This window comes from Eutrigla gurnardus, assembly GCF_963514095.1.
Source record: "Eutrigla gurnardus genome assembly, chromosome: 1".
Classification (NCBI taxonomy): domain Eukaryota; kingdom Metazoa; phylum Chordata; class Actinopteri; order Perciformes; family Triglidae; genus Eutrigla; species Eutrigla gurnardus.
The window spans coordinates 8,974,562-8,995,742 of record NC_139915.1 but is presented as its reverse complement, the minus strand read 5'-3'; the positions used below and the strand labels follow the sequence as shown (position 1 = coordinate 8,995,742).

Here is a 21,181-nt window from a genome sequence, read left to right as displayed (position 1 = left end):
TGCCAGGTGACACTGCGAAATGGAGGAAGAATTTATTGAATTATGGCACCAACAGTCCCGCCTCTTTGATGTTTTCTCAAGGGACTATCACGACAGACTGAAGAAAGAAAAAAGCTGGCAAGAAATAGCTGAGGTACTTCAGCAACCAAACGCGATGATTGGTCGGGATCTGACATAGTGGCCATCGTACCCGACACAAATATTCTGTACTCTGAACCATTACAGCGCCCTGACACACCATCCAACCTCACAACTAATTCAGACTAAGGCAGATTGAAAATATATGTGAAAGGCTTTGAATACGCAACTGGAAGCATAAACACCACGAACGAAGATGGAAATGAGTCCAGGATTTTATCCTTCAAAAAGGTCAGTAGTCCTTTTTGAACCTTGAAGAGAGACAATCAAAAAATAGCAGCGGGGCCTTCTCACATCTTTCACTGTAATTCTAACTTCACTCTTTCTCAGAATACAAATTGATTTTCATGGCTTTGCATTTCTGTGGACAGATGTTGAAGACGAGGAGCAAAATGAGCAGAACATTGAAGGAATGGGGGGAATCACAGGTTCTCGAGGCTGAATAACCAGTAAAATAGCTTCTCTCACTGATTCAACAAAAACAACCACAAATTTAGGACAACTTTTTTTTTTTTTTAACAAACAGTGCCTCAATCAATCAAAAAAATTACAGGCAACACTAATAACGAGGCACTTGGCGAGGTGTTTGTCCAGTGTGTACCCCTGCAGGGAGGCAGTTGTGGGTTATTACAGTAAATGTAGTTTCCACAAGTCAAACTGCAAGCATCTCGCAAGAAAGTAAATATTTATGACAACTTAATTTGAGCTAATTTTTTGTTATGGTAATGCATCGACCGTGCAGATGTGAGCCGGTGCATTTCTGTGATTTCCCTTGTGGCTGCAATGTACATAATGACATAATAAATCCCACCCGGCAAATAAATGTAATAACACCTCGAAAGAAAGCGTTGTACAGGCCTGCTCAACAAACATTTAACCTCTAGAAGATACCTTGCCTCAAGCAGAACAGGTTAGTCAGTTACATGGCAAGGTTACACATCCGTCCCCCTCCAGGAAATCACAAATTAGCTCAATATACACCCTCCAACTGATGATTCACGGGCCCCAAGCAGTGTATTGAAAAGAAAAACGGGATGGAAATGTAATGTGCCTGCAAAGAGTGAATGGCACGTATTATTAGCAGCAAAGTGCATAGTGCTGCTGAGTGCTTTTTTAAAAACAATGTTTTACAGAAAAAGACTTACTGCTGAGAAATGAGCGAATAATAAACTCACAGTGATTTAATAGGCTACTTAGTCTACCTGCTAAGACAATTCAGTACCACTGTAATGTAATTTAGTGACAGAGTAACTATATGGCAGCTGCACCGTGAGTTCATTAGGATCAGCGAGCCATCTGAAATGGCCGAGGACTCTGGGGACTCGGGTATGACAGCTTCCTCTTGCACATAATTCAACTTATCTGACTACTTTGGCACTTAATAATGGTTTACGGCACCAATTCCCATATCTCTTTTAATGAGCTATGATCAAAATGACAAATGTGCTTGATCTTTCCTCTTTTCAGAAGCATGCTTCATCCTACGAAGTCTTTTATTTGGTTATCAATGTTTTATAATCAATCAGGGTCATAAAAGGAATGGATATGATTGTCGTTATCCAATAAAGGCACGGTAGCACACACTGTATATCATTCCCGCAGACTCTCCGAGTCAAGATAAATCTATCGAGATCATGCACTTGCAAACTACGGCCAGACCAGGCTGGATACACACCGCATACTAAGGGTTCCAACTCCAGGGGAAAGACAAATGCTGTTGCCATTCTCCATTTCCTGCCCAATTAATCTAAGACTGAATGCTTTCAGTGTTTTCTATTTCATGTCATTCAGCCGTTCTCACGTGGGACTTGGAGAAATCAGTTTAGACTTGATGATTTTAGCAATTTAAAGACAATCATTTCCGCACAACTAGCGACTGTTTCTCAAGCTTATGGACTCGTTCTGATTAAAGAAGTAAACGACCAGAGTGGGCGAGTCTGTAGCCGAGCTAGCAGCTCTGTGAGACTGTACTGAAGCTTATCAGGTCGTCTGAGCTAAATGCTAACATCAACATGCTAACGTCAACATGCTAACAACGACAACCAATCTAACATGCTGGTGTTCAGGAGGTATTTTGTTACAATTACCAGATTCATGTTTACTCGTTTTGCTATTACTGTACTATCATATTTTATCCCTATATCTTCTGCACTATTTCATGTCTTACTAGCAGAAGTTACTGCACTTACTTTCATGTCTTTTTTTTTTTTACTTGTATGGGTTTCTCTGTATACATATTTAATGAGCATTGTTGGAGGGAGCCTGAGATTTGAGGTTTTCATTGCCAGTGACTGCTTTTCTGTACCTGTTGTATACATGACAATACATAACTTGTAACTAAACAAAAATACAGCTGAGTGTAAAGGGAATAGTATATTTTGCAGGTTTTCAAACAAAGAAAATTGACCTTATGATGAGATGATTCATCATTTATCATTAAAAACCACAAGTCAGCCTTATGGTGGTGCTTGAGGTGAAGTCCAGCGAACACCAAACACAGTAGACTTTATTATCTGTAAGCAGTCGTTGAGAAATTTCAGTCTGGACCAAAGTGGTAGTAAGTAAAATCTCGAACTGCAACATCTGCAGATAAAAATTAAGTGGTTTGAAGTGAGGCCCAAATCAATTTGTTCCCATAAATCTAGGCTTTCATCTCTGGATTGCACATAATAAGTAACTAAATAAAGAATAGATTTTGCCAATCAGATTTACACAATGCAGTTTGCTATTTGAATAAAACCTGGAGATAGATTTCCTGGAGTTGTCTCTGAGTTTGGCAATTTAAGTGGATTTGTGTGTATGAGTATGCAGAAGTGTGTGTGAGTGAAGTTAAAGCCAGCTATAACGACAACATGAAAAAAAGGCTGCAGTCTTGACGGGTGCAACAGAACATTTTGTACAGCAATAAGATATTGCTCGTGTGTGAAAAGGAAGATAATTCATCCCCACTGTTTCCTTCGACTTGGCAGAGTTCATTGTTGGTACATATAGTGTTGTTACCATAGCTACCGGTAGTTGCAACAGTTGCACACTTCTAAAAACTAGATTTTACAAGTTAATCAAACTTACCTACAGGCTGGGCACAGTCTTACTCATATATATATTTTTTTTCTTTTACATCATCAGCTCTCACCATCAGCAGAACAAAAGCAAACGCTCGCTCACACCCACCTTGAGACGCAGGCGTATTGTGTTGCAGTCCCTCAGCGGATTCAGTTTCAGCGTCTCTCCCAGGTTGTTGCAGCTTGATCTCTGCTGCTGCAACTCACAGCATACACACACTCCATCACTGTCAAAGTTGAGCTGGGGGTGAGGAGGAGAGAACACGCATCCACACTCATGCATGCACGCCAACGTACACAAAAAACACACACACACACAGACACACACACAAAAGCACACGACAAACAGATGCACAGATCAGACCTCAGCTTGAAAACGAAACACACCTGAGATACAACGTATATTCCTATACTGTGACTGAGAAAGGAGTGTTCACCGAAAGAAGAGAGGCTGTGAGATATGTGGAGCTACTCAGGGACGGACGGAGGTAGAGCATACCTCTGCTGTGTCCCAGATTAAGAGAAAGCAGGACATGAACCCAACAAGTATGGGTTAATTACATCGGGGAGAGAAGATGAGGAATGTTAGCATTTCAGACACGACTGGGGGAAGGTCTCTGGGGAGTCACATAACGCAGTAAAGTTGGTCTATTCGGCTGGTCCCACTTTCGTAAGGAGCAAAGCTTCTTCTAATGCGGAAGCCGTCGGGTAAGTGGGTTGGGAGCTGGATGAATCACAAGAGGCTTCTTCAGTCTTGGAAAACATAGGAGACCCTGGCGATATAAATTCAGCTTTAAAAAAATCAGCTTAGCATCTCATTATGAAAATGGAAAGACTGAGTGTTCTGTGTCCAACGACTTCTGATCACCAGCTGCAAGGACAAAAAGCTTAATATACTTATTTCTAAGTCTGCTCTCCTGTAGTTCATGTATTAACACCATTGTAAAAAAAATACGGCAGGGTGTAGAGAGCCTGTATCTTTAAAAAAAAAAAAAATGTAATATTAATTTCCAATTAAAGGGGAATTCCTTTCATTTTACCAAGGTCAGTTCTGCTCAGCTTGCATCTTTTTGTGGCTCCTGAAGAGATTACATCTGAGAAAACATCCCCAGTGATTTCATCAGGGGTTATCTCTGACTTTGGCTCGGAGACGGAAGATATGCAACAGAAGGAAGGTCTGCGTTTCAAATTGGGGTTGTGGAGTTTGAAATACAGGGGAAAAAGACACTTGGGAAGTGAAGAATCAGGTGTTTTTGGAAAATATAGGAAGGAACACAATGTTCCCACAATACAGACTCAAACACTGAAGATGTGACTGGATGTGATTAGTTTAAATTACACTTAAAAAAATATGCCAGCATCGCCCACCGTTACTCAGAGATTCAACCGTTGCAACGTGAGGCAGTTCAAAAACGTTCAACCTTATGTAAAGAAAGGTTACAGTGTTTATAGTTGAATGGGAGGGTGAAAAGCTGTTTGCCCATTGAACAAGCCCATTGGAGCATTCTGAGCTCTTTAAAGTTTAAGTCAGGATATCTCGCTGTCTGCTACTTGGATGTTGACCACGTCTCTTTAGAGTCCAGGCAGTGCCTTACCAAATTGCTGCAATACTCCTTCAAAGTTGTTTTCCTGTTTGAGCTATTTTGGATTCTGACAAAGACGGATGTGATAATCACCAGTCATTAGTCACCAGCAGGCAAATAGTTCACATTTGGTGACTCTGATCTGCAGCCTGTCAGCCTGAAAAGCGGCGATATTCATGAATTGAAATGAGGATTCACATGCAAACAATGAACCCATTATGTATTTGAAATAGTGTTTTTTTGCTGTTGGTGATGTTTTGGTCTGTATGACCACAGGTGTTGTAACATATTTACATATAAATTGATATAAGAGTGCCAGGAATGTTGATTTAGCAATCTGAACCTTAGTAAAAAAAAAAATGTGTTTCATTTATTTCATTACATTTTGTCAAATCTGCACTATGGCAAGTCAAATGAACTGATAGCACTGGGAATTATGTTGATCTGATTCCATCTATTATTGTTTAATGTGTGTATTATTACTCCGAAGAACGTGCTTTTTGATGCATATTTCATCATTCGAGTTCTGTCATTTGATTCAAGAAAAGGTATACAAGTCAGAAAGATATGGTATTTTTTGAAGCTTCAAAAATTGACAGGCAGATTACATGATCCAGACTTTTGAGTGTGAAGTATAAGGTTGGACAATGCACGGGTTAAGGTCCAGTGGGTCTCACCAGCTGACAGTCCTCCAGGGAGTTGACCAGCTGAGCGTTCTGGCAGGAGAGGATGGAGCCCGCCAGGTTGAGCATCACACACACAGCTGACAGCAGCATGAAGAATGTGATCTGTGACACACAGAGAGAGACGGAGAAAAAAAATGTCAAACCGGCGCAGACTCAACACTTTCCAATCTTTCCAACACTGAGTTTTAAAGCGGCTGTTAAATCAGAGGGCGTCGTGCGTTGCCAATCACTCATCACTCACAGTGATTTCAGCAGATCACCAAAGAGGAAATTAGCACCGATGTCAAGAGAAATCAATAACCTGTTTCTTCTCAGATCCCCAGAGTCTGGCAGCAAGAGAAATCATAATCACAGAAGAGCTTTCCGCCCAATGACATAACAAACAGCTTATTGTCGGAAGAAAATTCTCGACCCACAGTTAGCTATTTCTTTATCGACATCCCAACAGCTGTGTTGCTTTCCGTCAGCATCACACACACACACACACACACACACACACACACACACACACACACACACACACACACACACACACACACACACACACACTATAACGCCATCTCAACAGAGCTAATATTTCTCTATGTTCCAAGCTTGATAGAGCTCTGGCAGTTTAGGTCTAATGTACTTTCACACCGAAGGTCCCCTTGACCCCCTTTTCTTCTGGGATATGGCTTTTTTTATTTCCTGGCTGACAGCCCCGAGGATATCAATCCTGTTAGCAGAAATATGGCTACCATTTTTGGTGCTTTAAATTACAGGTCAAGCACAACGGAACGAGTTTTAAAATTGACAACAGACAACCTGACTTCTCCTTCTAGGAAATTAGAAACCAGGCACCAGCGTTTTCCTTTACTTTTTCACACACTTATAATTAATGAATTTAATTAAGATATTATAATAATAGCCTATTTCCAAAGCTTGTGTTGGTGGAGGACATAAAAAGGCACTAGCAGGAGGAATTTGGCGGCTATAAAGGTTATTGAGAACACACATACACAGATGGAGAGGAGGAGAGAGGGACCAGGGGGTGGAGAATGGAAGGAACTGGAGGTGGCATGTAATAAACAGATGGAGCGATAAGTTTAAGTGCTTTTCACCTTGGCAGAAAATTGAAAGATTGAGAGGCTGATGGGCGAGCATGTGGACCACTGTGCACCACTTTGGATGAAAAATCAGAAAAAGAGTGACAGCAAATGAAATGAAAACAGGATGAAACAAAAGGAAAGAGGCAACCATGAATAGACAGTGACACTGATGACAGCGTGGTGTGGCGCATATATTTATATTCACAGAAATTCACTTTCAAAATGAATTGCAAAATACGATTCCTTCATTACCCCCCTTAGTTTCTACTTTGGTCTTAATCTTCACTTGGACATGAACGTATTGTGCAAAGTTTACAGTCAGAAAATATTATATTATTAGGTAATAAAAGGGGAAAATGGCATATCTTTCGTTTTCTTCACCAGCAAACACCCACAGGTAAACATAAATCCACTATATCTTTAATAATAATAATAGTAATGGATTGGATTTGTATGGTGCTTTTCTAGACACTCGAAGCGGTCTGACAGGGTTCCAGGCTGCCATTCTGCGCCTACGGCCCCTCCGACCACCACCCCCATACAGCAGTCATACACATTCACACGAGGCAAGCTGGGTGAAGTGTCTTACCTAAGGACACAACGACCATGACACAGTGACAAGGGCGGGAATCGAACCGCCGACCCTCAAAACATTGGCTAACCTGCTCTACCACCTGAGCCACAGTCAGCCCACGACTTGCAAAGCAAATAGTCGTTTGATGCTATATTTATGCTCAAAAAATGGAATTTAGCACCTTTAAAGATATTCCTATAGTATATCCATACATCAAGCCGAAGGCTCAAAGCTTTAGCATTTTCAATTATAAAACACCAGATCAAATGCTGACTGATGACAAAGATTTCGCTACGTACACACAGTAAATTAACAACATTACTGAATCACTTCTGTCAAGTAATTTGTTTGCATATGACGGCTGGGGGCTTGTGGGTAGTATGGTACATCGTCAGCTTGACAGAACATAACAGATATGACAGATATCTGCGTGCTGTGATTGAGTGGGGAAGGGCTGATGTTTCGCACCCAGACTGATGTGGATGTGTGAATTGATGTTTCTCTTCATTCGTAGTGATGCATGTTTTTGAAACTCCCTGAGATTGATGAAAAGCAGAACTATCACTAATGCAAGGATGTCTTTACACTTCAAATGCTCAGACAAGTTTGTACTGCCAAATTAGATTTATTTCTTTTTAAGCAGCAAATCTGAGTGCTCTTCAATGTGATAGTCTGGTATTGCAGATTAATATTTTGTAATGGTTTTATAACCTAATGACATCCAGAGAGACACATAGCATCCATACTGGCTCTATATATATATATATATATATATATATATATATATATATATATATATATATATATAATATATATATATGCCAGGTGTGAGAGTAAAATGCTGTTCTGCAGAAAGCATCTTCACTTCTTTAGTGCAGGAGAGTTTCATTTTAATTGCCATGACAATAACTATCAAAGTGAGGATATTGTGATGCACCAACCAGTGACAGTAAGAGCTCTCATTCTCTCTTTCTCTCTGACGTTGCGTTGTATTTGAATGAAACCTCTCTGGGTTTGCGTTGTTGCCAGCTGAGCCAGTTGGATAAAAACGCTGTGCTTCAAAAAATAACCAGCTGTAATTCCGATCGAGGAGAAAACAATCTGTCTATATCAAAGCTTTAGTGACTGTGGGAGGGTGCTGCCATAATATCACGGGGTTGGAAATTAGAGATTTAGATTTTTTATTTTTTTTTGGTTGTGTGGATTTACATAATTGTCACAGAAATATGTGTCAAATCTTCCAATTACTCTTTATTGTAATCTGCAGCTGCAATAAAAACACACAATCATGAGAGAACAGAGATGAAGCCTCCACTACCCTGCTGATTCAAACAGACTCACTGGTTAAAAATTTTTTTTTGATATCCAAACAGTGCCCTCCAGACCTGAGTGACTCCGGCGTCACCTGTGCGTCGCCGGAGGTTCCTCTCCGCTGAGCTGATTGTCACGTCTGGCCCCACACCGCTGCCCTCTCATTACCACGTAGGATCACAAGGCGTCATTTACCATTAAGTCATTAATTACTGCTGCACTGCCCGCCGGACGTCAAAGAGGTAAACACACACGAGAAGCCACGCGTGAGTCACTCGGTCGCAGATTTACGCCGCGTGTCATCCCCATATCGTTTAGCGCTCACTGCGGAGGACAATATGCAATATAACCACCATTCATCTCCATGACACACGCTCATAGATTACAATAGAAGAGCTAAGGTTCAGGTGTATTACTGTAATTCTCCATAACTGTCACTGAGGTGAAAATAATTTGGCTTTAGCTTCTCCTCCTCCTCCTCCTCCTCCTCCTATCCTTCATCCAGCTGCAGCAGCAGAAGAGGGAAGGGATGATGTTTTCTACTGAAGTTCAAAAGAACAAAAGAAACAACATTGGTGAGAGTTTGTCTACACTGGAGAGGTGGAGTTAGGTTGGATGTATCTAAAGGGGCGTTATCGTAACGGTGACTTGTAGAGTTTTTCACCGCTAGCTGTGCTATGGGCAATATTTTAGTGTTTTTTGTTTTTACGGTTCCTGTTTTGTTCGTTCTCATGTACAAGCACATGGGTGATGCGAATCACGTTCATGACACATGGTTTCACATCATTCCACCGATCCATCGATGGTTGAAAACAACAAAAAGAAAAACACAGCAATGTCTCAACATGAACGCTAAACGTGAACAGAAGCTTTGGTAATAAACAAGAAAACGCCACAGGGCAAAACTTTGACATCTTGGGAAATACGCTTATCCGATTAGGATTAATAACCCTTTATCTGTTAAATATAATGTCAGCAGGTGAACTGGCGATTTTACATTTGTGTAAATGCAACAAATTATTAGTGAGATGGAGCTCAGAGCCAGTCGCTGTTTGTCATTGTGTCAACTAGTTAAGCCGATCGCCTGCCAGCTGTAGCCTTATATTGGTGTAATGGACAGACATGAGAATGGAACCAAACCCTTTAATCTTGAACATTATGTGGCGTTTCAATGTGGACTTGAGAAATCTCTGTAAAACAAACGTTAATTTAACAATTAACACAAACTCTTAAAGGTCAGCATTCATAGCTCACCTTCAGTACATCTGTCTAAATCACAAGTCTCTCCTCATCCATCTACACAGCCGCCACCAACAGAAAAACATGCTTATTCATCATCACCACTGTTTATTTGAAGAATCAGAGATAAGATAAGTATCTCAGTGGGAAAACTGGACTGATGCAGCAGCAAACATTAATAGGCTTTAGTTGGTTCATTATACGCTCGCTAAAATAGGTTAGAACAAGACAATCTATACTACCATTTATAACTACATATAGGTACAGAATGTGCAGACACGTGGCGCTGTCCTCGAGATACACTCCTAAGTAAACAGTATATATCTCATATATATATGTATGTGTATAATGAAAGTCATAGTTAGTTGGTTAGATCCTAAAGACCGGGTTCCAGCAGTCTTCTCTACCAAACCTGGTGTCAGACAGGTGCAGGCTGGTGTGACTGAATGCCTAAATCTGGACCCCCACACTGACCACAGTATACGACCACAGTAGTTGATAATGCTAATGTGGTATGACAATAAGACACGAGCTCCCACTGTTCCCAAGTAGCAACGGGGAATACGACAACTGGTCTAACCATGCGGAGTTGCCTCAGGGCAACGTAATTAAAGATTGGTCAGTTTTGATCAGAGGGGGACTGTGTTTAAAAACAAGGGAGAACTCGAAACGGTTAGCATCCTTTGGCTGCAGCACAAATTAGGATTTAGTCTGCAGCAGTACTGCGACACAACACTATTTATGTTAAATTATCCCTGAGCCGTGGAGGCAGTGCTGTTTTGTTTTCACTCCAGCTCAGCAGATCACAAACCGTCTGATTCAGTTTCCCTCTGACGCCGTCTATCAATCCTCAGGCCCTGCAGCACTAGGAAACATCTGTGAACAAAAGACACTCTAAGGAGAATAAGTGATCATTACTGAATATGGATTACGAGCAAGCCGTCATAAATTGGCCTTTGGAACTTCCAGGTCTTAAAGTCCTTTGAAAATTGTAGAATAGACACAACCTGGGGGGGTTAGGCCACAACGAGTAAAGAAAACAATGGGCTTCTCCTGGTGTCGCCCCGACTGACTTTATAAACACACCAGAGAACTCAAAGCTGCAGCAGCTGGTCCTCATTGCTTCCCACTGTTAACTGAAATAACTTTCTACTTTCCTGCTCCCTCCTCCCACAGAGAGCCGTGATTTATATCCTCATGTGCATGTGTCCGTGTGTGTTTGGACCACATCATCAGGATTCGTGTTGATAGGAGTGACCCTGGGTTCACGCAGGTCCAAATAAACAGTGGAGGTGCTGATACTAACTCTCGGCAGCAGAACTCACGGGAAGTCGCACCAAACCAGACGTAACGACTTCCACTGACACCAAATCCTGCCGGGGAATACCTTCATCACAGGAGCACACATCACTCTAAACCCCCCCATTCGTGTAACTATATGCGCTTTGAGACACTTGGACACACACATCTCTAATCCGACATGAAAACACTGATGGGAATCAGAGGTTTTACAAGCAAGTGCAGAAATGCAAATGTACCCAAAATGTACACACATTTGAACACAGCGGCATACAGATTTACATACTCTCAGTACTTTAAGGCGTTGTTTACACTGCACAGGAGATATCATGGAAATTACATTCACGCCTGGCACCTTGCCTCTGTAAATTGATGCATTTCCCATTAAACAGGCCACTGGGTTTGTGGAGCGCATGATGAAGTGAGATAGTGAACTCCTTCGACATAGACCCTTATCAGACATGATAATTATCCCAGGGATGATACTAGCTTGTTCTAGGTGTTCAAGAAAGAACACAAAATAGTTTTTTCGTGTATTTGTTGACTGTAAAGACACCTCACACCTCACCTCTCGACTTTCCTCTTGGCTTTGAGGTGTAGTCGTGTTGACAGCATGTCAGACTGCATCTCCACAGGATGTGATGGATTAGTTCCTGTGGTTAAAGCCATTATGTGGAAGTTGCCGTCCAACAGCTTTTATTGGCTGATGAGCTGTGAAACCTGCATCAAGCGTGCTGAACTACATCTCTCGTGTTAAGGGTACTTTTCTAATTTAACCTTTAGCTTTTTTTAATAATGTGAATTCACATCATTGGCCTTCACCGGCAAACATCCGCACAGGAGAGAGAGAGATAATGGGTAATCAGACAGGTACTCGGACGTACGAAGGAAGTAGCGATGCTCTGTATAAGGAGTTCATCTGCGCCGGTGCTCGCACTTATTGATTAAAACAGACCGTGAAAGACAGCACCAACCTGAGGGTCACTGGCTGATTAACCTCCACTTCTCAACATTATAATCAACCACTGACCTCTAAAGAGCTAAAACAAGGAGGCTCTGTCTTCTCTGCTCCTCTCAAGGCTCTTGGTGGGGGGCAGCTGTAATGAGACAGGCCTATAATGAACCTGGTCCCAGCAGACTCTCAAACCACACAGAAGTACAGCAGGAAGTTTGTAAAAGATGCTGCTTGCTTGAGGCGGTGCACTGAAAATCAAGGATGACGGCTTCATAAGTAAGTAACAGGATGTTAAAATGCCAACCAATATGTTATATTACGTACAAATAATTAACGTCTATGATTGGAAACAAACTGTCAGAATAAAAAACATTACATTTATGCTTTGCGACTCTTCTAACTAAATTTAAGAGAATATGGAAAGCTTTTATGGATTACCACTTCCATAAGAGCGAAGGGCTGTGTCTGCTTCATAAATCCTAAAGAACAACGACGCACAATTAAACACCCTGTGCCATTAAAGAACATAAAATATTATTGAGAGCAAATTTGAGGAACTTCTCTAAAATTATCTCCCGACTTAAACCGAGTGCTTTCCAAGGGAAGTTCTGTCTCATTATGACGTTTCTCTTTTTCTCTTGTTTTGAGTCATATAGCAGCATGGCACTGCTGGTTGGTTAGCGGATTCACCACTTAGGTCAAGAATAAAATATTGCAACAACTATTGAATGGATTGACATGAAATGTTGGATATTCATTAGGGGTGAGTATTGGCAAGGACCTCCCGATACGATACGTATCACGATACTTTGGTCACGATACGATACGTATCACGATATTGCGATATAAATAAAGATGAAAACACAAGTACCTGTATGTACATCAGATGATATTGATCAGAGGATAAATTGAGTCAAAACTATTCAATTCAAAACAGCCTCTCCATTTTATTAATTCCCAAAAATAGATATTGTATTGGCCGGCAAAGTATCGCGATATATTGCCGTATCAATATTTTTACCCACCCCTAATATTCATGCTCCCCAGATGATAACATTTCCTGCCGGCGGGTGCCATTGTTATTTCTTTTTTTGCCCCAGACACTCAGACAGCCGGAGTGCACCACTGCATGAGAGCCAATGTTATATCTACACCAGCAGCTGTAGCACCGGTTTACATTAGCCACTCCACTGCCTCTCTGTCAGTAGCATTTCTTTTGCTGCTCTTCATCTTTCAACATTTCAACATGCAAACAAAATGTCCAGTATTACTAAATATTAAACAATGGGCAAGCAACCTGTTTAGACACACCAGATCTTTTATATTTTAGGCTGAAAGTGGCCATAGTGACTGCAGAGAGAGCAGCGCGACCTTAGCTGTGACTATTTACTCAAATGCCTAATGCTGCTGCTGCCGCCTGGATCATGCCACTCTCCCTCCTATGAGCCATCAGATAAGGGAGTCTATCTAATTCATATTCTAATTAATATGGAGCCACACTTCCTGCTTCTCTGGGGCCTCAGGGGAGGACATCATTCATTCGGCATTATCTCGAGCCGAAAGGTTCCTGTTCTCCCAGCCAACCGTTCCCTTTCACACTCTGCTCCTCTTTTAGACAATGTGGGAAAACAGTCCCAGTTCTTTTCTTTTTTTTCATCTCATATTGTTTTCTTTTTATCGATATTCAATGCGGTTCTTTCCATGTCACTGGATGAAACAGGCTTTCTTTGATGCATAGCAAAAAAAAACACAAAATGGTTGAAAGAAATGTGTATCTCTAGTCAAGCACAAGAAATTCTGACATTTGGAATGATCATTTAAACGCCTCCATGAGGAGAGAAAATACCCGTATGCCTTTATGCCTCTAAAAACACACACACACACACAGGGAATGTAGGAGGGTTCAGGGATTGGCTTGAAGTTGCACCATGCAGTGCCCCCCTACAGAGAAACACCCACACACACACACTAATCTACAAGAATTGAAACTGTCTTATTGCCAGGACATGTGATGCTACACAAGAAGTAGCCATATTCTAAGATGTGGTCTAACAACAACAATTCAATACAATAATGTATCATCTTTCAATGGAATCAAATCGCGATGAAACCATATCAGATATCGAGATATTGTGATACGCAATTACATGACTGAATCACCAGAAAACATGCTATATCGTGATATTTATCATTATCGAGATATGAAATAACCTGAAGATTGTTGCCCTTACGATAGAAAATATACAAAACAGAATAGAAATGTAATATATGAGTCTCAATGAAGACAGAATGTAAATGTAAATAAGGAATACAATATTTGCACAATAAAAAAGGTTTGGTTAAGTTTAGGCACAATAGGATAACTTTGTTATGGTTACATTATGATCAATTAGGGTCAGTCGGAAAAGAACAGCAGCAACTATACTGTATATGTAGACTCAAGAGGAAAGGAGCAATGCAACGATAAAACAAGTTAGAAATTCTTATAGCAATCTAGCACCTTCCGAATGCCATGCTCAGAGTAGAGAGGCAACGATCAAAACTCCTTTGTAAGTCCATGGTAAGGTATTGTAACGATGCAGCAAAGTAACAAAGTGCCGCCTGAGGCTGAGCCACTTACACAGTTCACACACTACCGTTAAACTAGTGGGGCTGATGTGAGCAAACTCCCCTGGGTGGGAATCACAAAGAATCTTCTCTAATCACCCACTTCTCCCTTCTGTCGGCTGTTTAGAGTGAAGTTGGATGGGAGCGCAAAAGATGATCTGGCTCTCACTCTCATTTTTCCTTCTTGGCAGATACCCAGCGTGGGAGGAGAGGAGGTGATTGGAGGAGAAGTGGGGGACGGAGAGTGGCAGCGCTAATGCAAACTGACCAGAGGTGACAGGCAAACTGTGACCAGACCAGAGAGAAAACACTCCTGAAGCACACACACACACACACACACACACACACACACACACACAAACACACTCACTCTCTTGTATTGCCTGCCTGGTGTATAAAGAAATAACTTTCACTCTTTATCCAGGATGGCGGTGAGGTTGTCTTGGAGTGGAACGCACATCCTGCCCAAGTGTCCCTGAGCAAGACACTTCAGCTCTGTACACTAACACAGCTCCGATGAACAGCTATGATTATGGGTAATGTACTGGTAATCCTGCATTGTGATGGAAAGGGAAACGCTCTATAAGAGTACTTGTACCTGACTACTTCAGCCAGGTCTATTTCATTTTTTTCTTTTCTACAGTTTTTTAACCAAATTCATACAAAAACTACACTCGGCTGCACAGCTTTCACTGCAACAAAGAAACTGCCAAATGTAATATTTGTATGCAGACAACGTGGGATTGCTTCTGAATTTGGATTTTGTGGTAGTTATGACAACTAAACGAGCCTCTAACTTCTAACATTTCAGTCACTCGAAGCCCTGCTGAATCACAGTTGGGGTTAGATGAACATTCGGATAAAGACCCACACTGAGCGATCACAAACTTTAAGACTTAACAAAGGGTGCTGGAATGATGCAAAAGGAGGTTGCTTAGCAATGACAAAATATGTCTTCTTTGCAAAGGATCAAAGGAAATGTATCAAAAGAAACCGCCTATGTCCTCGTGCCTACGGCCACATCACAGCAGTACCACTATCTCATGGCGTAAATCTTCTTATGTGTTTACTGTTTATTTTTCCTAATCCATTTAAAATGTGGAAATGCCCGAAAACACCAATTACACAGTTCTGTGTAAGCTTGCCGGTGAAACTTGATTGAAATAGCAACTTTAGAAGAGAGGCGAGTGTGAGGTCTTTACTACAGTAACTCAAGGCACAGTGCTGCTGGTTATTGGTGTGGGGGGGATATTAAAATATCTGAGGTATAAAATAATGTGAAGAAAGGCTAGAAAGCATTTCAATAAACAATCTGGAGTGAAAACCATCTGTTTACGTCAATAGTTCACTCTCACAGTGTCTGGCAGCTCGATTCATGAACAACAACATCACTAATCAAACTTGACAGGCAGTTGTTGATGTAAAATAGTGTTTGGATAAAGAAACATTGCAAATAACACATGTAGACTGCAAAGTTCTGTACTAGTGACGCTGAAAGCCAGAAGCCTATCAGTGTTGAGATTCTCCCTCCAGTCGTCACAGAAACAGAAGTAGAGACAAAACATATTGCAGCGGTCATCCAGACCCGAAACTATGACTATAAACCACAGACTGTCTATGATACAAACAAGAATTATAAGTTATTTGCTTATCGTCTAACAAAACAAAACAACTTCGTTATCATGTAGTTACTTCGGCAATTCTAACCATTTATTGCAATTAAATCAAAAGAAAATAGTTTGTTTTGGGTTTATGCTGCTAGTTAAATCAAATTGAAATTTTAAAAGACATTTTTTTTTTGAAGTGGAATTTTTTAAAATTTCATCATTACATCATTTCAATTGGCAAATTTTGTGTTGGAAATCAGTTAAATGTTTACGCCTAATGAATGAAGAAAGCTTCCCTTATATATGTGCCCTTACCAGAGTACAAAAGAAAAATGTCATTATACAGGACCCCAGGCTGGCTTTCATTCCAGGGCTTCTACTCAGTGTGGCCCCCCTGTCAGCTCTGTAAAATAACTCAAAAGAACAGAAAATCTAACCATAAAATCATAGAATCCTACAGTGAACACATGAATGGGAGAAATCTCCTCCCGAAGCTATTTTGAGTGCTTTCCGTCCGTTTGAAGTAGTGCAAGGTTTCCTGCAGACGTGTTCTTTGTCCACCGCCTCTCCACTCCAACGCCACCTTCTACTCCGTCTTCCTCAGCTCACACATTCGCACATGTATGCACTTTTGTGCTCTTTCCATCTATCTGTCTGACACACGCACACACTTCCTGTCTCTCTGTTTTCCTTTAGCGGCTCCTGACAGGTAGTCCTGGGGGACCCATCTCGGTTGGCAGTCGGCTATATCTCCCACAAAAGCCTCTCCATCTGGGTCAAGTCAGAGAATAACAGGCCTCTAAGGAAGATGCACACACACCCAAAAGGCTAATACAGAGGCCGATCTGAAATTGTGTGTGCCAGTCATCTGTGCAGTGTTGCATGTGTTCTGGTTGTATGTGTCTGGGTGTGCAGAGCTGTATTGATACTCCACAGCACAAACTGGTGAATAGTATCAGACTGTTGCTGGACTGTTGCCAGTCATTAAATGAATCGTCATCATTTAATAATAACAGGAACGTGTTTACTGATATGTGAATTCTATGGACCCTTGCTCTCGCCGCACCCTCAAGGATTTAAAGAGGATAAATATAAAGGAAGTTACCCTAACCTTGAGTACTTTTTTTCCATTTTGTTTGAATAAAATCAAAATTATTTTTTCAGACTGAATTGCTATTGCCTTACTGCTTATGCCAGAAATTGTGAATTCTTGAATTCATATGAATATGTGGCTGTTAAGTGACAACTAAGCATCAGGCCTTGGGCTTATGGACACAGGGGTGTCAAAGAAATTGGAAAAAACATTATTTTTTTAATAAAGTGTCACCATAAAATAGTTGGTATGAGCATAACTTCAGGTTTTATCACTAAAAATAGTATGGGTGTTGTAATATTTTTAGCTTTTGAGCAAAAGGGAATAACAGCCCTTTTTCTCAGTTTTCTCTCGTCATGTAGCGCCAAATTAAACTATATTTTCAGCTTTCTGCAGCACAGGCAGCCTGAAAAAAGCCCATGTTTCCAGCGGTGAGATACTTGTTTATGTTATTCCATTTCAGGGGATGACGAGTTGCTCTCACCGCTCTGTACACCTTAACTTGTCTAAGGGATCAATGGCTTCAGGATTGTTTGTAGCTTTCCTGGACCACTTCGCTCTTACCAGTCTCACGGGAGCTCTTCTTTATTCATCATGAACAATCGATTCATGGAAGATGAAAACAAACTTCAACTCTGTTTACTCACAGATTTTCTTCCGTCAATGATAAAGAGGCAATGAGAATCTATGTTGCTAATCATAGCTGACCTCCCAGAGTTGCAGTGGATAGTGCAGTTCCTTACTTTATTCCTGCGTCTATCTTGACAGAGATAGGAAATATTCCTTTGAGACAAAGACTCAGCCTTCCATACGATCACAACGGGTCATGCAGATATGTAGACCTGAACCACGCAAGCACACATGAGGACTTGAATTGACTCTGATTGAGGTTTCTGTGCAATATAGAGTGTGGGTATGTACGTGTGAATGTTTTCTTATGCGTTTTTTAACCTTTAGAAACCTATTTGTTTATTTATTATAGCAAATATTCATGCACTAAGGATGGCACTTGCATTTCCAAACAGAAAACAAGCAAATATTTTAAATGGACAAAATGAGCACTGAAATGACTCTATCCACAATGTGAGTTACTTATTTGGCAGAAAAGACTCTGGTCCTTGAGGGAGCTCTCAAAATATTTGAGCAGCAATGGGTATTCCTACTTAAATCCCCCTTTAATGTTCATACATAAAACATGAAATCTTAGTTATAAATGACAAAAACCTATGCTGAAGTAGGAGGCTGGGATGTTGTAGGGAGCGGCAGCATCAAACAGCGTTGGAATAAAGGTATTGACCGAGTAATAGTGAGACGTGTCATGCCGTACACGTATGATCGGATGTTAATTGTCACCTGATGGATGAGTCAGAGATTAGGAAGGATGACGGAAGCAGCTGGTGCCAGTCTGCTAATGCAAGTGTGGCCCTTTATGCAAATATAAAATAGAATTATCAAATGCATAAAACAAACAGGTGTTTCTACAAACATAATGTCCTTCACAAAAAAAAGTCAAGCAATTAACTGCAAGTTTTGCATCTGCTGTGTGTTTTGTGCCGTTCCTGATGTCTGCACTAGAAGCAAAGAGGCCCACATTCATGACCTTAGCAGGTTACTGGGATTAGGGAGGTTTATGTAATATGCACATTGCTGGCAATACAGCATTAAAGGGACAGTTAATATTCTTTGAAGAGGGTTTTTGAATGAGGCATGTGTCCATAGTCAGTGTTTTACATTTTGTGATGCAGGCAGAGGGCCCAGCATGGTGTCAAAGCTGTTAAATGGATATTGATTTTTTTTTCTTTTTATGTGGACCATTTTTTGGGCGGCTAAAATTAATTTTGCTGCTGCAGCAGCACATTGCTTGGCTCCCATGATGACACTCCTATCTGTTTCTCCAAACTGAAGGCGAGTCAACCGCCGTCTACCGTGGATAATACACTGACTTTGAATTCAAAGTCAATAATTCAAGCTATCCCTTTAGTGATACATATTTATATAAAATGGTGTCCCAGCCCTCGTTACATTCACGTGCATCACGATGTGAGGAGTGGTTTCCTTGTACCCAGCCGCAAAGTCCTGGGTCCAGAGCAAGGTATAAGCCAAGCCTGCCAGGCTGTATAGTAGCAGCTGGAGTCATGCCGCAGTATCAACTCACTCAGCTGTGAAATATAGCTGACATGATTGTGTGCAAACCACAATTACATCACAAGTCCCAGACAAGTGGCCACAGAGCACTAGTTGTTCAGTCAACTGTGGAAAAAAAACTGGTGGTTCCTGCCATTAAAGCCTCCATTTGACCTAAACACAATCGCTGCAATGTCACATGCAGCTTCAACCGCCTGCTATAGAAAAAAAGATTGGCACCGATGTGACAGGAGGGAGAAGAGGGTGGAGCCTATTTGTGCTGCTTAACAATAGATGGCACAAGAGCACAACCGTTTTGTGTGCCTGAGGCATTTAAACATTTGAGGGAGATGTCTTCTAAACTGTGTAAATGAAATCTTTTGATCATTTTCTTCGTTATTATTCAGCTAAATAAATTCCTTGTTGTGAGTTTGTGTGTATGTATTTTGGATGCTTTAGGAACCAGTGATTTTAGCAGGCAAGTGACACATAAGGTGTAAAACTTGACCTTGAGCTGGTTGGAATTGGATTCTCCTCCAGAAAAATGGTAGATTTCGGGACGGAATTGTTATCCTCACAAAAAAGTCTCTCCACGGGTGCATTGTGTGCTTTAGGTTCAAAGAAGAAATACAAAGACACAATAATGAAATCTTTGATATTCACACTGGTACGTGAGCAGAAAATAGAAATACTGCTGCAAAACTCATTTTCACACATGAGCTCGGGCATGTCGCCACCCACCTCTGCTTTTATGTTTACAGCACATCATGATGCACTATAAATAATCCGCTGTGGCATCACTGTGATCAAAAGAGCACCAAACCTCTGAAGACAAAAAGCTGCAGTTCCTCATCGTTGTGCTACAGTTTCTTATATTCATGAATTAAATATCTAATACTAGTCTCAGGGCACGTGATAGTGGTGGGCGTACACTATAAACCACAGAGCATCCCTTCTTTGTATTCACAAACATTCCAGCGAGATGGATTTTCAAAATACTCCTTGATATTATGTGTCTCCCTTCTAATTCATTTCTGTTCACCATGGCCCGGTTCAAATATATTTCAATGAGATTTGTAGAAGTCACTAATTATTAAATTGACTGTGTGCTTTGATGGACAAAGCCAATAGAGAAGGGAGGTGGACATCAAAATGATTTAGGAATAAAAAGGAGTCCAAACAACAAAAACAACCAATCTGCTGGCCACAGGGCCAGGAACAGAGGCTGCTAATTGGCTACTTTCACTCCTAAATAGGATTAATTTTACATTTAGGTCTGTATGAATACAAAAGCTCAAATATTGGGTGTCAAAACCCGGGTTGGACAGCTCCACCGTATCTCATCTCTAGTTGTCTGACGGACAGCTTATTAATCATTTAATTAATTGGATGATTCAAAAAATGGCACTCACAAACGTTGCCTTTGATTTTTTTGTTGTGGAGTCTGAACCATAAATCTTTATCCCACCAGTGCAGAGATATCCGCGTGGTCGTCGCAATCAGTCAGCGACGGCGTGCCATCTCTCTCTCTCTCTCCTCCTCCCTCTTTCATCAGCTGCAGTCATATTTATGGCCTGTCGGGGTCACGGGCTGTCACAGGGAGCACCTCATAAAGCCTTTCACCGATGTCCTGGCGGCCCTGCTGTAGTTATGTGATCGTAATGGAAAGCCCACGGTAATCATGCGAATGTGCTGTCAGTGATTTGTGGGCGTCGTTAACCAGATATTTGGAGATGTGGGGAGCATGTGTGTGTGTGCGTTTGTGACTTGGTTGTTAAAAATGGAGGGGGGGGGGGGGGGGGGGGGGGGGGGGGT

General features: G+C 41.2%; 1 protein-coding gene across 4 annotated transcripts in view; it reads right to left on the bottom strand.

The window, feature by feature from the left end:
• fam189a1 (family with sequence similarity 189 member A1) overlaps positions 1 to 21,181 on the bottom strand; it is a 76,124-nt gene that overhangs the window by 12,716 nt on the left and 42,227 nt on the right. For 2 of the 4 annotated variants that reach the window (XM_084009069.1, XM_084009070.1), the window contains exons 3-4: positions 5,461 to 5,571; positions 3,310 to 3,474 (exon numbers count right to left, since the gene is read on the bottom strand). In XM_084009069.1, coding sequence (XP_083865195.1) covers positions 3,310 to 3,474; positions 5,461 to 5,571 — 276 coding nt within the window. The remainder of the gene's footprint in view (positions 1 to 3,309; positions 3,475 to 5,460; positions 5,572 to 21,181) is intronic. The other 2 variants (XM_084009071.1, XM_084009072.1) reach the window with 1 other exon arrangement.